General features: G+C 45.6%; 1 protein-coding gene across 2 annotated transcripts in view; it reads right to left on the reverse strand.

The window, feature by feature from the left end:
- CASP6 (caspase 6) overlaps positions 1 to 17955 on the reverse strand; it is a 95675-nt gene that overhangs the window by 59524 nt on the left and 18196 nt on the right. For both annotated transcript variants that reach the window (XM_029596629.1, XM_029596618.1), the window contains exon 2: positions 642 to 683. In XM_029596629.1, the coding sequence (XP_029452489.1) occupies positions 642 to 683 (42 nt within the window). The remainder of the gene's footprint in view (positions 1 to 641; positions 684 to 17955) is intronic.

Here is a 17955-nt window from a genome sequence, read left to right on the forward strand (position 1 = left end):
TTTACCTGTAAAGTATTTTAAATTATAAGCCTGTGATATCTATTGTTTATGGTTTTGTATTTTTCTATAATCATGATTAAAGAATTTTTGAGTATTAGAAGTCTCTTTTGTAGTATGTATTAGACATATTGTTTGGGATGTTTTGAATTAGCCAAAAATTCATTTGTTGCATATTTTCCACATGCCAGTGGTCCATTTTTGCCTTTCCTTTTAAAAGCAGAAATGACTTATATGCAGGAGTGGCATTTAAAGGTATTTTAATACAAATGTTTCATGATTTGTTAACTATTGGAACCTCCAGTAAATCATGTTAAATTCAAAATTAGTCTTGTGGAAGGAAGAGTCTAAATTACAAGCTTTGTCTTTTGAGTGGCTCTCTCAGGACCTATGCAGCTACACCCCTGACTCTAAATATGGTATATGACATCGCAAGGCTCAGGTGGCAACACAACATATAATCTTCATTAGCCAACTGTTTTCCCAAGCCACAGGTTGCTCTGCAGTGTTTATATGTTCTCACTTAACAAGCTTACAGTGTACAGCGGAATATAGTTTTGGATTCTGCACATTAACACGAGGGAGTAGCTCTTGTTTTCAATTTACATTTTAATTAGCCATCTGATGAAACACATATACTGTACCTTTAGTCTTCAAAATCAGTTTACTGTCAGTTTCAATTTTCCCTGCAATTAAAACCACATATAGTTGATTATCCTAGATAAGCTTGCATAAAGAGAATTAAGATCCAAATAGAAACATGTCAATACACTGATAGACTACAAGGTCACCCAGCATACCATGATTCCCTGGCAAATGAGTTAATCATTTGGATCCTAACTATTATTCTGCCAACCTGTGCAGCTCACACAGTTGAGCTATGGGGTGCCCATGATTAGGAGGAGGAAGGATAGTGGGTGGAAGACAGGTGAGAAGATACTGTTTTGGAGGGAGGTGAGAAAAGAATACATAGAAGGGAGAAAGGAAAGCAAAGTTGCTTACTTGTAACATATGTTGGTAGACAGCAGGGCACATCATCCACATGAGCGGGTGACATCATCTGACTGGGCCCAGATGGATACCTTTCTTAGAGTTCAGAAAGACAGAGAGAGACTTCCTGAGCATAGGTGGACCTTCCCGTGTTTCCACCACTGTGAAAGTCTCCTCAGTAATTTTAGCAAGCTGACCTTCGCACTAAGGGAAGGAGAATGGGACTGTGAGGTTGATCTGACCTGCTGTCTACAGATAACACCCGTTGCAGTTAAGCAACTTTGCTTTCTCTGTGGACAAGCAGGATGGTAATCAGCCATACAAGTGGGGGCCTCCCAAGCTGCAAGGTGGCATGAAATTAATTTTTATGCTTTTACTTAACAGGGGAATATGCAGTCCATATTAAGCCAAAGAATCAGAGGGAAGAGTTGAAGGAATCAATTAAATAAGCTCTTTAGAACTGCCTGTATGAAATTGCTGACTTGCCGGTGAATTTTAAAAAATTTACACAGGCAAAAATTAGCATATATGCACATAAGTAGCATATAAGTACATATTCTGCATAGAAAATACACATGTATATTCACTTTCACGGGCACATATATGCGGGTAAGTTGCTATCTTAAAAGACGCTTATGTACAAACATTTGCCTACTTACATATTTTTACATCATGCGGAAGTGATATTAAATGTGTTTATGTACTATTGGCCAGGTGGGAGATCTAGATAAACTGAGGGGGATTTCAGGCTAAAGAACCAGGAGGATCTCAATGACCTAAAAAAGGACTTGGTGAACTGGTGGAATAATTAGTAATTGGAAATTTCCTTGACAGTGCATGTTTTAAAATTGGCCAAAGTTCACTTGGGAAATCAAGATGGCAGCATGATATGAGCACTGGTCCACTGAGCTCCGGATTATTTCTGACTATTCAAGTTTCCCCTATTAACACGCCTTGTAAAAGGAAAGGGAGAGTGAGGGTATTTCCCTTCGAGGCTCAACTCACTCCTGCTCAGCATTCCATCTTGGAATTTGTGTCCATTGTTCCTGCTTCCTGGGGGGTGGGTTGCAGAACCCTGATGCGGGGGAGCGTCTTTCGCTGCTGGAGCCACTCGATGTGCGTTTGCCGCTGGCTGAGGGCGTCCTTCTCCACCCAGGTACTGTGGGGACACAGACCATTGAGACAATTGTCGAAACCACATTGAAGGGAGTCCCGGTATTGAGTTGGCGCGACATTTGGATCCAGTAGCACCTACAGTGGTTTTGGCTCCACATGAAGATCCGGGAAGTGAGGTTTTTTTCTTCAAGTTCCCCTGCTAGCACTGCTTTCATCGCGATTACCAAGCTGGATTTCGTAACCCTGGATTCACTCTGGGAAATGATTCACATGCTTGAGTCTACTTTCATCAAAAATTCCACCAAATTGAACTCTCTATTGTTAAGGTTAGACTCTCTAGAAAAGGTTCAAGCCTTTTCTTCAAAGGTCTCTGCATTGAAGGATAGGTGGAATGCTGTTCAAGTTGAAAACTCTGCTTTGGAAGAGTGCTTTTTAATATTTATTTATATATTTATAAATATATTTATATATTTATAATATATTTATATTTATAAATGATCTGGAAAGGAGTATGATCAAATTTGCTGATGATACTAAATTATGCAGAGCAGTTAAATCTCAAGTGGATTGTGTAAATTGCAGGAGGACCTTGTTAGACTGGAAGACTGGGCTTCCAAATGGCAGATGCAATTTAATATGGACAAGTGCAAGGTGATGCATGATCATATAGGGAAAAATAAACCTCGTTATAGTTCCATCTTAGGATTTACCACCCAGTGGATAATTCAGTGTGCTGTGGCAGTCAAAAGAGCAAACAGAATGTTAGGAATTATTAAAAAGGGAATAACAAAATAAAACAGAGAATGTCATAATGCCTCTGTATCGCTCCATGGTGGGACCACACCTTGAATACTGTGTGCAATTCTGGTCACCTCATCTCAAAAAAGATATAGTTGCACTGGAGAAAGTGCAGAAAAGGGTGACCAAAATAAGGGGCATGGAACATCTGTCTTTTGAGGTAAGACTAAAGAAGTTAGGGCTGTTCAGCTTGGAGAACAGATGGCTGAGGGGGGATATGATAGAGGCCTACAAAATCATGAAAAGACTTGACCAGATTAATGTAAATCAGTTATTTACTGTCTCAGGTAATAGGACTAGGGGGCACTCCATGAAGTTAGCAATTCTTTTTCACTCAATGCATAGTTAAGCTCTGGAATTCATTGTCAGAGGATGTGGTTATGGCAGTTAGTGTAACTGGATTTTATAAAAAGGAGAAGTCCATAAACTGTTATTAATCAATAAGGAATAAGCTTGCAATCTATCTAATGTTTGGGTACTTGCCGGGAACTTGTGTCTTGGATTGGCCACTGTTGGACACAGGATGCTGGGCTTGATGGACCCTTGGTCTGACCTAGTATGGCGTATCTTATGTTTGGAACAGAAGCTCCATTTTCTCTAAGCGGTTACCTAAGGTTACCATTCTGAACTTTTCCTTTTGCAGATGTTTGTTTAAGGCGCGAAGATCAAAGATTGGTCGAATGCCTCCTGATTTTTTTGATATTAGGAAATATTGAGACTAGAACCCTTTTCCCTGCTGTAGAGTGGATACTGGTTCTATGGCATTGGATCGGAGGAGGGTTGTTAGTTCCTCCTCCAAAAGTGGTGAGTGGTCGGTTAACTCCCCACCCGGACGAGGCGGGGAGTCCAATGGTATTGAATGGAAGTTGAGATGGTAACCTTGAGCCACTACAGAGAGGACCCATTGATCTGTAGTGATTGTGCAACATGTACTGGTGAAATGGCACAAGCGGCCACCCACTGGCAGAGATGGTAGAGGTGGAAGTTGACACTTGCTCTCTAGCAGGGAGTCAAAACCCCAAAGCAGGGCCAGGCTCCGGAGCTGGCTGGGTTTTTTTAGGTCTGGATTGACGGGCTTGACCCTTCTGGTATGACCTGGTTGGGCGAGTACGAGATGGGGGAGGATAATACCTATGAGCTTTATAGGTTGTCCTCTTGGCCTCTGTTCTGAACAGCCGTTTAGAAGTAGAGGGAAAATTGGAGGGTACAGCAGAGAACTGGCACAATGTCTCATGGTGGTCCTTGAGTTGTGCGACAGTCTCCTGTATCTTATCCCCGAATAAATTATCGGGTCCGCCAACCTCTCCTGAACTTCTGGCCATGAATCTGATGACTTTAGCCATGCCCATCTTCTGGCACTTATTCCCGCTGCAGACACTCTAGAAGCAGTGTCAAAGATGTCATATGCAGCTCGGACCTCGTGCTTCCCTGCATCGAGGCCTTTCTTGAGGATGGAGTTTAGCTGTTCCTGAAATTCTTCTGGAAGGGACTCTGTAAAGTCTTGCAGCTGCCTGAAGAGGTTTCTTGTGTACTGTGTCAGGTATAGCTGGTAGGCCGCTATACACGAAATCAGCTTGGAGTCATGGAATACCCTACATCCCAAGGCTTCAAGAAATCTCTGTTCTTTCCCAGGAGGTGAAAAAGAATGGGGCCGAGGCCTTCTTGCCTTCTTCTGAGCAGACTTCACTACTATGGAATGGTGAGACAGCTGGGTCTTTTGGAACCCAGGAGCTGATTGAACCAACTAGGTGGCATCTGTTTTCTGGTTCACAAGTGGAACGGTGCCTGGATGCTCCCAGGTATGTTGTAGAGGTTCAAGGAGGACTTCGTGAACTGGTATAGACATACCCTCTTTGGGAGCATCCACAAATTGGAGGACTTCAATCATCTTGTGCCTGGAGTCTTCTTCTGTTTGTAGCTTAAAAGGAATGGTTTCTGACAGTTCCTTTATAAAGCTGATGAAAGACAGATCCTCTGGAGGGGAGGGTCTTCGCTCATCAGGAGGAGATGGCTCCGAGGGGATGTCATCAGTGTTCTGCGTGTCAGAGGTATCATCAGTCCAGGGTTGGTATGGTTGATCACCAGCATCTGGTGGGCCTCCTGATGGAAGTAAAGCAAATGTTGCTTACCTGTAACAGGTGTTCTCACAGGACAGCAGGATGTTAGTCCTCACATATGGGTGACATCACAGGATGGAGCCCAATCACGGAAAACTTTTGTCAAAGTTTCTAGAACTTTGACTGGCACCTACTGGGCATGCCCAGCATGGCACTAAACCTACAGCCAGCAGGGGTCCCTCTTCAGTCTTGTTTAAAGCTACAGGAAGTGCCGAAAAATTAAAATAAGAAAATGTAACGAACCCATCACCGTGGGGCGGCGGGTGGGTTTCGTGAGGACTAACATCCTGCTGTCCTCTGAGAACACCTGTTACAGGAAAGCAACATTTGCTTTCTCACAGTACAAGCAGGATGGTAGTCCTCATATGTGGGTGAGTACCGAGCTGAGGATGTCCGAGAAATGCACCAAATGTACCCAAGATGTGCAAGAGGCACAAGGACTGGGGTGGAATTTGGTAGAGGGCATCCTGAACCCTAACGGGCAGATGGAAGGGTGTTGGTACATCAAGTTGTAAAAAGGTTGCGCAAGACAGACTGGCTGAAAATGGAATCTTGTCTTCCAGCCTTGTCTAAGCAATAATGGGCTATAAAGGTATGGAGAGAACTCCAGGTAGCAGCCCTGCAAATGTCAGGAAGCGGCACCGAGCGTAGGTGTGCTACTGAAGTCACCATGGCCCTCACAGAGTGTGCTTTGACACGGTCTTGAAGTGGAATGCCTGCTTGCTGATAGCAAAAGGATATGCAGTCTGCTAACCAGGAGGAGAGAGTCTGCTTACCCACAGGCTGCCCCAATTTGATGGAATGGAAAGAGACAAACAATTGAGTGCTTTTCCTATGGGCAGCTGTACGGTCTAGATAGAAGGCTAGAGCCCGTTTGCAGTCAAGGGTGTGCAGAGCCTGTTTTCCTGGATTGGAGTGGGGCCTGGGAAAGAAGGTAGGTAGTATAATGGATTGATTCAGATGAAACTCCAATACTACCTTACGTAAGAACTTAGGGTGAGTGCGGAGTACTGCCCGGTCCTGCAGAAGTTTAGTGTAAGGCGGATAGGTAACTAGGGCCTGTAACTCACTAACTCTGCGAGCAGATGTGATTGCCAGAAGAAAAATCACTTTCTATGTGAGATAGCAAAGATCACAGGATTGGAGAGACTCGAATGGTGGTTTCATGAGCCTTCCTAAAACGAGATTGAGGTCCCAAGAAGGGGCCGGAGGGCATAGTGGAGGCTTGAGGTGAAACAAGCCTTTCAGAAAACATGTTACGAGGGGTTGTACTGAAATAGGAACATCCCCGACACCTTTATGGAAGGCGGCCACCGCACTGACATGCATTCTGATGGAGGAAGTTTTTAGACCTGATTCTGACAAGTGCCAGAGATAGTCTAGAAACTTCGTGGTAGAACAGGTAAAGGGATCAAGGGATTGAGAAGAACACCATGATTTAAACCTGTTCCATTTGTATAGGTAAGACTTTCTTGTGGAAGGCTTCCATGAAGCAATCAGGACATGGGAAACTGGCTCTGAAAGGTTGTGGCTGAAGAATTAACCTTTCAACATCCAGGCCGTCAGGGACAAAGCTTGAAGATTGGGGTGGCGTAGGCACCCGCCGTTCTGAGTGATCAGAAGCGGGTCCTTTCCCAAGGGAATGTGCCTGCGAATGGAGAGATCCATCTTTTTGCCGAAATAGCAGTTGCATATACTCTGGAAGGCGGTGTCAAAGATATAATAATAAGATCTTATTTCATGCTTCCCTGCCTCAAAACCCTTGTGTACTAGGGTTAGAAGTTGTTCCTGGAATTGCTGAGGCAGGGATTCTGCAAAGTCCTGTATCTGCTTGAATAAGACCCTGTTGTACTGGGTCATATACAGCTGGTAGGAGGCGATCCGAGAGATAAGCATTGATCCCTGGAAGACATGCGGCCAATTGCATCCAGGAATTTCAGTTCCTTACCTGGGGGAAAGGAAGAGTGGGGTTTTGATCTTTTTGCCCTCTTTTGGGCAGATTCTACAACAATGGATTGGTGATCCAATTGAGGTTTCTGGAAACCTGGGGCTGACTGGACCAAATAAGTGGTATCAGCTTTTCTGGACTGGAGCAACAGAACCAGGGTGTTCCCAGTTCTTTTTGAGCAGATCCAAAAGAACCTGGTGAATAGGGATGTAAGTTATTTCCTTGGGAGCATCCAGAAATTGTAACAACTCCATCATTTGATGTCTGTCATCTTGTTCAGTCTGCAATTGGAAGGGAACCAATTCAGACATTTCCTTCACAAAATTTATGAAGGATAGGTCCTCTGGAGGAGAACACTTCCTGCTTTCAGTAGGAGAAGGTGGCGATGGCAAGTCATCGGTGTCTTGAGAAGAATATTCGGTCCAGGTGTCATAGGGATCAGGACCTGCCCCTCTAGGAGCCTGAGAAGGACGGAACAAAGGTATTCCTGGAGGCTCCGGTCTCAGTTTCAAAGGCATCGAGGGAAGTGCTGGAGGCACCGATAAAGGCATCGATGGCACCGGTGCAGGCATCGAGGGCATCGATGGATGGATCGGTGGTGCTGATGGGCGCATCAGCATCGATGGTTGAGGCATTGGAAGAACTCCCGATGGAGGAATGCGGAATGATGTTTCCCTCCTGATGACAGAGTAAGCGGGGAGGGCACCGGAGCAATCGGTGACCCAGGATCCATCGGTGGAAAAGCGGCTATAAGAGCTTCCATCTTCAAGAGCAGCGGTGCCAGTGCTGCCGGAATCGGATCGGTGGTCGGTTCCACAATCGGCACCGGTGTCGGAGGAACTTGGAGTCTGTGCATCGCCTTATCGATGGCCTCCTGAACCATCCAGTCCAGTTCTTCACTGAGACCTGGAGCAAGCGGCCCCGGCTCCGGAAAGGAAGAAGGAGGCAGAGGCAATGGCATAGGCGGAGTCGCAGCTCCCAATACCCGTCTAAGTGAGGGCTTCCTCGGTGACCCGGTCGCAGAAAGTGTCGTGCCTTTTCTGGAAGGGGCGTTTTCGATGGCAGCTCGGACGATGGCGAGGTCGAAGATTTTCCTTCCTCGATGGTCCGAGACTTGCGGTGTCGATGCCGATGTTTCTCTCTACAATCCCCTCAGTCCTGAGGGGGAGTAGAGGTAGAAGAAGGCCGAGAAGTCGTAGATGCCGGACAGTCACCGGCCGGTGGCAGATACTGGCGCGAAGTGGACGGTGCTGGTTCAGATGACGTCGATGCAATAGACTGCGTCGAGTTTGAGAATGGAAGAGAAGTTCCATTTTCTCCATTCTGGCCTTGCGACCTTTTGATGTCATTAAGGCACATTTGGTGCAAGTCAGGACATCATGCTCGCACCTGAGACACATTACACAGACTTTATGCGGGTCTGTAATGGACATGGTGCGAGTACAGTCCGGGCACTGACGGAACCCCGACGCCATGGCCTTTGAAAAAGTTAGCCGTGGTACGGTCGACGGCCAGTAGGTCGCAAGGCCAAACTCGATGGGAATCGATCGAAACCGGGTAAAAAATTTACCGGAGTACCGCGGAGTCAAAAATTCAAAGGAGGGACCCCTGTGGGGTATGAAAGTTTTTAGTAATTCTGTGAGGAAAATTCCTGTCAGGAATCTCCGTGGAGCTCCTTAACTCGCGTGACTACTGCTGTGTGGAAAAAAGAAGACTGAAGAGGGACCCCTGCTGGCTGCAGGTTTAGTACCATGCTGGGCATGCCCAGTAGGTGCCAGTCAAAGTTTATTTATTTATTTATTTATTTATTTATTTAATGTCTTTTTTATACCGATAGCCGTTCACACATCGTATCGGTTTACAGTTAAACAGGAACCATTGGGCAGAACCCTTACATATAACATTGCAAACAGGTTAACTTTTGGGCAGGGCCCTTACATAAAATTGAGAACAGCAAAATCACTATATACATATCATCAAAACTATATACAATAGATAAGTACATAAATAGCCGAGTCAAAGTACAAAATCGATAGGCATACAACGTAATCCGAGAAATAAATCATAAGTCGCATATCAGATTCTAGGAGAATCACTTATTTAGTTCTAGAAACTTTGACAAAAGTGTTCCATGATTGGGCTCCATCCTGTGAAGTCACCCATATGTGAGGACTACCATCCTGCTTGTCCTGTGAGAAAAGGCCTATTCCTGTTGGATTGGGTCGTGGCACCATTTTCTCTAAGTGGACCCGGCGGCCCTTAGGGGTCATTTGGGCACAGCTGGTACACATCGCGACGTCATGCATAGGACACATACCCCAAGCATAGGACACATACCTGATGCGGGTCCGTGATGGACATTGTCCTTGGACAATCTGGGCACCTTCGAAAACCCATTGCCATACTTGTAAAGAAAAATTAACAGCGGTGCGGTCGGTGACTGTCAAGCCTTGAAGGGGAACCGTCAGTAACTGACCGCGAAAATGAGGTAAAGCCTTACCTAACCTTAGTGGATACTAATAGTCGATAGGGGGACCCTGGATGGGGTGAAATTTGTCAAATTTTTTAGAAAAAATTCCATGAGGAAATTCCTGTCAGGAATATTTGTAAGAGCTCCTCAACCCGTGTGGCTACTGCCGCACGGAAATAAAGAGACTGAGGGGGGGACCCCTGCTGGATGCAGAGTTGGTGGCATGTTGGGCACGCTCAGTGTGTCAAGTCAAAGTTCTAGAAACTTTGACAAAAGTGTTCCATGATGGGCTCTATCCTGATGATGTCACCCATATGTGAGGTCTACTATCCTGCTTGTCCTGGGAGAAAAATGTTTCTGCCTTGGCATTCCTTTTTGTTGCCATTAAGTCCCATTCTGGCCTTCCCCACCTCCCTACCTCTCTTGAAACCACTTCCTCCACTAATTCCCATCCTCCATGGTCTAGCGCATGCCTACTGAAGTAGTCTGTATGTGTGTTCTCCTTTCCTGCTATGTAATTGGCTCTTAACCCTGCCAGTTTCTTTTCTGACCAGCTCTTTGGCTGTTCCGCTTCTTCCTCTAACTGCCTAATTCATGTCCCTCCTTGCCTGTTTATATATGACACTGCTGTGGTGCTGTCAGAAAGGACTCTTACCGGCTTCACTCTGACCCTGAGGTTTAGGTATTTGAGTGCCAGCCTTACTGCTCTCAGCTCTAACAGGTTCATTGAGGACTCCCACTCTCTGACTGACCATCTGCCCTGCACCAACTGTTCTTTGCAATGTGCCCCCTAGCCTAACCTCCTGGCATCTGTCACTACCATCACCTACTCTGGCGGAACTAGACTAACCCCTGCTAATATGTTGCTTTCTACTAGCTACCGGTGTAGGCTAGCTCTCGCCTTAGAGGTGAGCCTGAACCTCTCTTCATATCTTCACATGCTGGGGTTCCATCTTGAGAGCAATGCTCTCTGTAGTGGGCACATATAAGCCTTTGCCCATGGGACTACCTCTATGGTCACTGCCATCGACCCCAACACCTGCAGGTAATCTCTTGCTGCCGGTTTCCTGGCTCCTGTAAGCTTCCTCACCTGGTAACTCAGCTTGTCTGCCCTTTTCTGCATCAAAACACCTTTAAGAGCATAAGAACAAGCCATACTGGGTTAGACCAAGGGTCCATCAAGTCCAGCATCCTGTTTCCAACAGTGGCCAATCCTTTGTTTGCTTGGTGGTGAACTGGGTCCCCAGATACACTAAACTTTGGGCAGGCTGTAAACTGCTTTTAGCCTCGTTTACTACCCAACTCCTCGAGGGGCACCCTAACTCTCCTTGTGAAGCTGCTGCTCTCCTCCTCTGACCTGGCTCTGATCAGCCAATCGTCCAGATATGGGTGCACTGGAATACCTTCCTTCCTTAGTGTTGCTGCCACTACTACCATCACCTTCATAAAGCTTCTTGGTGCTGTGGCTAGTCCAAATGGCAGTGCCTTGAACTGGTAATGGTTCCCTAGTACTGCAAACCTCAGGTATCTGCAATGTGATTCTCTGATGGAGATATGCAAATATGCTTCTGCTAGGTCCAGCGCAGTCAGAAATTCCCCCTTTATGACTGTCCCAATGACTGACCTCAATGTTTCCATTCTGAACCTTCTTACCTTGAGGGCTCTGTTCACCCTTTTCAAGTCTAATACCGGGCGGTATAGGGAGTAACAACCTGTGTCCCTCTCTGGGACTGGAACTGGTACTATCACTTCCAGTGCCATCAGTTTGTCTAGGGTCGTTCTGATTACCTTACTTTTCTCCTGCAATCTGCAGGGGGGTCTCCAAAAAGAATTCTGGAACTGTGGTAGCCAATTCCAGGGAGTACCCTAGGTGGATTACATCCAGTGACTCGGGCCCACTACTTGAAAAACTATGTTAGGCAACTGCCCACTGGAGGAGGTTTGGGGTGTACGCCCTGACCATCAATTAGCCCCTTTAAACCCCCCTGGAGCTCTGGAGGCTTTATCTCTAACCCAGCCTTGTGCTGTTCGAAAGGGCTGTCTCAGCTGGGGCCTAACTCCCTGGGTCTCTCACTTACCTAAACCCTCTAAACTCATTAATCTTTTGTTTAAAAGGGTCTTAAGTGACCCTTGGGCCTATCTTCTGGGAGTCTCTTTGGCTTTGAATCTACCAGACTCTTCATTAGGGCATCTAAGTCTTCCCCAAAGAGAAGATGCCCTTTGAAGGGCAGGATGCTTAACCTATCTTTCAAGGGTGCATCCACCACCCAATGTCTGAGCCACAAAAACCTCCTTGCCACCACCATCAATGCCAACTATTTGGCTGAGGTTTTAATGAGATCATACAGTGTGTCTGCCAGAAAGGCTGTCCCTGACTCTATTCTGGCCATCTTATCTCCTGGGCTTTCTCCTATCCCTAACATTTCTTCCTGTAGCTGCCAAAGCCATTTGACCAATGCACTGGCTACATAGCCCCCAAGTGCCTCTACTTGTAAAGACAAACTAGGTGTCTCAAATGCTTTCTTCAAAAAGGCTTCTACCTTTCTATCCTGTGTGTCCCTTAAGGAGGCGCCCCCTTCTACCAGTATAGTCGCCCTCTTTGACACTACTGTCATTGGGGCATCCACATTTGGGACTTTTAATAACCTGTCTACCTCCCCTGTTGTAGGTGGGTAGAGGGAGATCATTAAGGATCTTGCTTTCGGGGTTGAATCAGGCATGACCTTTTCTCCCTCAATCATCTCCTCTATAGCAGGGTGGAGGGGAAAGATTTTCACTGGTCTCCTTATACCTCTCAGGATTGGGTCCCCTTGCAAGTTTCCTTTCCTTCTCATTTTATTTGCCTGTGCCCTGCAGGCTTAAGGCTTGCATAACCTTTACTATGAGGTGGCTCAGTTCTTCCTTCCTAAACAACCTCACTGCTACATCTCCTCCTTCACTCCTCTCCTCATCCACGGGAGCTTCTTCTGGGAGCTCCAAATCCCCTTCATCACTTACTGAACCACCACGGAAGGGCGGGGGGTGGTGGCAAGAGAGTTCCCTCTGTCCTAGGTTTGTTTAACCCTGGCAAGTGTTGGGAGCCCAATGGGAACTTCTTCTGGGGGGACCTTCTAATGTAGCCACTTTTGCTTTCATTTCTTTAGAGGCCTTGTAAATTAGCAAGATAAATTCTGTGGAAAACTCAGTTTCCTGTGCTATGGCTTGCCCCCTTCCCTCTACTGCTTCTCTCTCTCTCTCTCTCTCTCTCTCAGGGCCTGCCTGCACCTCGGTTGCATCCCCTCATGATGGGCCCTCTGCCCGATCAAGCTGTTCTTGTGGCGGTGTTGGTAGCACATTTGCTTGCAGCCCACTCCCTCCCTCCTCATCTGTCCTCCTCTGTTTTCTGGCGATTCACAGCCATTACAGTGGGGGCAAATGGAGCCCGCGATGGAGCTCCTCCTTCTTGTCCCACAATGTGCAGATTTCTGGCCCCTCTCAGCCATGCGCCTTGCCGCTGGAGGGGGAGAAGCCTGTGTTCCTGCCGCTGTGGCTAAGGACATCAAACCACTTCCTATGAGCGTGTGCCTCCCCCTCCTAGAACTGCCCTCTGAAGACCAGGGCTTGTTTAGGACTACTCTGGGGCTTCTTTTTTTTTTTTTTTTTAAAGTTGAGGAGGGGTTCCTCTCAGAGTCTACCTTGTCCTATTAATTCTTCTCTCTCTCTCTTTTTTTTTTTTTTTTTTTTTTTTTTATAGTTCCTAGCTATCCTAGTATACACTCACCTAACCACAGGCAGAGAACTACTGAGGAATCTCCCAGTTATCCCAGGATATATAGTGTGAGTGAGGTAAGCAAAAAAAAAAGTGGAATAAGTTCTGTCTCCACCTACTGGCAGCAGGGGAATCCCGCAAGTGTGGACTGGTCTGCAGGACTAAAAAGAAATGCATAATTTCAACGGCTGTTGGGCATTGCAGCCATGGAAACCAAACTTGATGAGGCAAAAACAGGACTATTAAAATCATATGATCCCTCTCAACTTCTGAAGTACTTTGGTTAACAGTGGAATTGGGGGAAATGCATAGAAGCTAACATTCAAAGAACTCTACACAGACCCATATATGCACGTGAGGAGATTTATTATAGAATTTTATGACCTGTATGTATCTGGTCTATGCAGATTATAAAATATGCATATGACCACCACCAACATACAAGCATATGTTTCATTAAACGCGATTATCAGCAATGAATTGAAAGTGTGTACTTTTTCTATTTATTTTATAAATATACATGCGTATATTTTATGCAGGAAAAAATATAACTTGCTCACGTAAAATCTTGATTTCACATGATGAAGCAAAGGCTGGTTGGCACCATTATGGAAAATTGTGGCAACTAGCCTGGAGGCTAGGTTGTGCTCCGGGTCCCACTAGACAACCATGGACCTATTATAAGATGTTGAGGGTGTTCGGAGAGCGGGAAGCCACTATTATCAGAGAATTATTCCAAGGTAGGGGAGGTCGGAACCCATGGGGTAACTGTTTTTAAAAGGGGAAGGGTTTGGGAAGAGGTGGGATATTGTTGCATGACTTTTTCTCTCTCTTTCTTTTTTCTTTTTTGATTTTTGCCACTGCTGGGCTGCCTCTAGAGGCAATGGGGGGTCTACTATCCAGACCCCTGGAAAGAGATCTTTTTCACATTGGGTGGTTGCTTTAGGGCCATGGCAGACCCTTTAAAACAATCGCAGCCCAGGGTTGAAGGGGACCGCCATTGCATGTATTTTCCCTGTTTCCTTGCCAAATTTTTTTGCAAGTATATTCAGTGGCAGACTTATCTGGTAAATCCTGTTAAATATTCCTGTAAAGTTAGCTATGTAATTACCCACTCCCAGCAATGTTGAACATGGTCTTTTCTACATATAACATTTTTCTAAAGAGGTATTCCTAGGGCTGCTATTTACTACAGCAGCCAGTCAGAAGTTGATCTGACATCCAATGTTCCATGACTTGGATTCTGGGTTCATAATTTAAAAAAAAAAGTAAAAGTATGACCACGATATTGTTAATTATATCTTCTGGAGTGTAAGAAAAACAATTAATATGCTTAATCACACTATGAAACATGCAAAACACCTCTCTTTAGATGGTTCTGCATGTCCCTGTTTTTATATTTTTATACCTCATTATACTGATTAAAGGTCCATATTTAGACGCAGTCCAGATAGCAAAGTTAGCCAGATGAACTTATCTAGCTAACTTTAGAGATCTATTCAATAGTGCAGCCACACTATTGAATATAGCTGGCAAAGTTAGCCAGTTAAACGTGGCTGGCTAACTTTAGGTCAGCTCTTTGGCCTGATCAAACTTAGCAAGCTACAATAACCGGCTAACTCTGAGTATTGGAGTTAGCTGGTTAACTTAGCCAGCTAACTCAACGCCTACCAGTTATGCTCCCAGAATGCCCCAAACTTAACCGACTAGAATATAGCCAGAGAAGTTCCCAAATATTTATTTAGCCAGCTAACGTCTGTTAGCCGGCTAAATGCTTCTGAATATGGACCTCAACATAATCAATTAAGCAATTATCAGCATCCAAAAAGGTCAAGCATTAAAACAAGAGTCTGCAAAGGGTGACATTCGGTAAAGATGAACAATGCACTTTCATTTTCCTACTGATGTATTTTACATGAGACAGGAGGAAATCCAACCCTCCTTGTTCAATGTTTTATTTCTCCAGTCCATGGTACCTGTGTACTGATATAAACTTACCATTACTCCTGAGGGAATTCTGTGCAGAATTTGCACAGAATTCTCCTCCCCCACACAATGTTATATTTGCACCAGAGAACACAGTATTAGTGCAGGCAGGCCAAAAAGAGGGAGAGGAAGAATCATCCCATATGGGCCAGACACAGGGCTGGTGCAAGGGTGTTAGGTGCTCTAAGTGAACCATACAGCTTGGTGCCCCTTCCTGGGGTGTAGCTTGCACTCTTCATACCCACACACACAATTTTGCATTTATAATAATAGATTTTACATTAAAAAGGACAAACTTTTGAAGTCAAGATATTACAACATATTTATATGCATATTGCAACCAAACAGTAACAACATCCTCCAATGTTTAAGGATCCACCAATCTTTGTAAAAGAAATTTTTCCCTTCGTGATCAACTGGTTTCCTCAGAATTAGCTAGTGTGGATGTTGACCCATTAAGAATGAGGGCTCAGTTTCAATGTGGTAATTGTTCGGTATGTCTGTTTGTCGATGTAACAAATCAGATCTTTGTAAATTTCTTACAATGAACTTACTATATACCTGCCAGATAATGATTGTCAAACAGCGCAGGTAATTTTTGCAATTAAATGTCCATGCACTCGGTTATACATAGATCAGAACAAAAGGAAAATTAGAACTTGTATATTACAACATTTAAGTTGTTTACAAATACCAATAAAATCTTTCAATACAGCAGATACATCAAATAGCAGCCAAAACAATAATTAAAACTAAAAAGGATAAAACTAATTATCCTTTCTTCATACCTGGAAACTTTTGATTTCCAGAAGCCCTGAGATTGTCATGGATTAGTTGTGGCTGGGGCGGTGTTGCTGCACACAAAAACTTTCTCCTCTCTTAACTACAGACAAATGCATTTTCAATCACAAACAGAGACATGCTCTCAATCACACTCACACTGTCATATACATACATGCTTTCTCCACACACACTTTGAATCACAAACATACCTGATCTCAATCACACTCACAGATAACAACATAAGAAGTTGCATTACTGGGTCAGAGAGAGGGTCCCTCAAGCCCAGCATCCTGTTTCCAGCAGTGGCTAATAGGTTACAAGTACTGGTGGTAGAAAAAGACCAAATGATCCATCTAGTCTACCCAGCAAATTTCTTATGGTAGTAATTGCCACTCCGTGAAGGTTACCCCCAAGTTTCTGTTAAGGATAGAATCTGCAGTTTACCTCCAAGCCTTATATATTAACAAAGCTGTTGCGGTTCTGGCTGAGAGTACCAGTTCTGGCCGCGGCCAGGCCCTTACCTCCGGGCTCCCGGACCTGCTCCCACTTCCAGAGGCCTGGTTTGCGGCCTGTTTGGCAGCGTCCCCACTGGGACTGCGCCACTGCAAGGGCTCCCATGGACACCTGGCTCCTAGGTGCGCATGCGCGCGCCACTTGGGCACTTTTCTAGGCCGTTTCCCGCCAGTGGTGACTTCGCCCAACTCCTGACGTCAGACGCCGCGGGCTTGATAAGCCGGCCGCGGCCACCCAGTCTTTGCCTTGCAATGGGTTAGCCTCCCAGTTTCCTGTTGCACTGTGCCCCGGAGTGACTCGCCTTGCTTCGTCGCTCCGTTCCTGCTACAGTACCTGCTTGGTTCCTGCCTGCTTCCCACCTGCCTGCTACTAGACCTGGTTGGTCCCTGTTTGCCTGCTACAGTACCTGCTTGGTTCCTGCCTGCTTCCCACCTGCCTGCTACTAGACCTGGTTGGTCCCTGTTTGCCTGCTACAGTTCCTGCCTGGTTCCAGTACCTGAGTCCTGCTACAGTTCCTGTCTGGTTCCAGTACCCGAGTCTTGCTACAGTTCCTGCCTGGTTCCAGAACCCGAGCCCAGTTACAGTATTGCTACTGTCTTAGTCTGATTCCAGTTACCCGTCCTGATCCACAACCCGCCTAAGTCCCAGCGGCCGGGTCCCTACGGGCTCCTCCCGGGGGGGGGGGGGGGGGGCTTCGGCTTCCAAGGGTGAAGCCACCTAAGTCCCAGCGGTTGGGCTCCTACGGGCTCCTCCCGGGGGAGTACCAGCTTCCAGGGTATAGAGCATCTACGTCCTGCCTGAACATCTGCCTCCCGGCCTGCTGTTCATTAGAGACATTGACCATCTATTCCCAGTCTCCAGCAGGTCGGCCCAAGGGTCCACTAAACTGAGACTCCCATAACAAAAGTAACATTTTTATTGAGTGAGGAGCTGTCTTGAAAATTCAGACAATGCTGCTTGACATGCTTTGCTTTTGAACTTAGCTGTAGAAGCAGTCCTGTTCTTTTTCCCTTATGTTGCATATCAGTATCTCAGACCGTAAAAGTCAGGGCCCGAGTCGGTTATTCTCTGAATCCAGTTCCCCTTTTGCCCTACACCGTCAAAGTGGAGAGCAGTTGCGTCAAAAGCATCAAGGATTATTGGTTAAGGGTAGTAATCCCAATGCATATTATTAAGGGTAGTTACTGCCAATAAGCAGGTTAACTCATGCAGCCTTTTCTTCATTTCCATCCTTCAGCATTTAGGGATCCACAACGTTTATCCCATGCTCCTTTGAATTCTTTGACTGTTTTTGTGTTCACCATCTCCTTCAAAAAGGCACTCTAGGATTCTACCATCCTTTCCATGAAGAAATATTTCCTGACATTTGTTCTGAGTCATCCCCTCCTGGATTTTCATTTCATGACCCCTAGTTTGTTTCCTTTCCAATGTAAAAGGTTCAAAGTACATGCATCATTAAAACCTTTCAGGTATCTGAAGGTCTGTATCA

Source organism: Rhinatrema bivittatum, chromosome 1, assembly GCF_901001135.1.
Source record: "Rhinatrema bivittatum chromosome 1, aRhiBiv1.1, whole genome shotgun sequence".
Taxonomy (NCBI): domain Eukaryota; kingdom Metazoa; phylum Chordata; class Amphibia; order Gymnophiona; family Rhinatrematidae; genus Rhinatrema; species Rhinatrema bivittatum.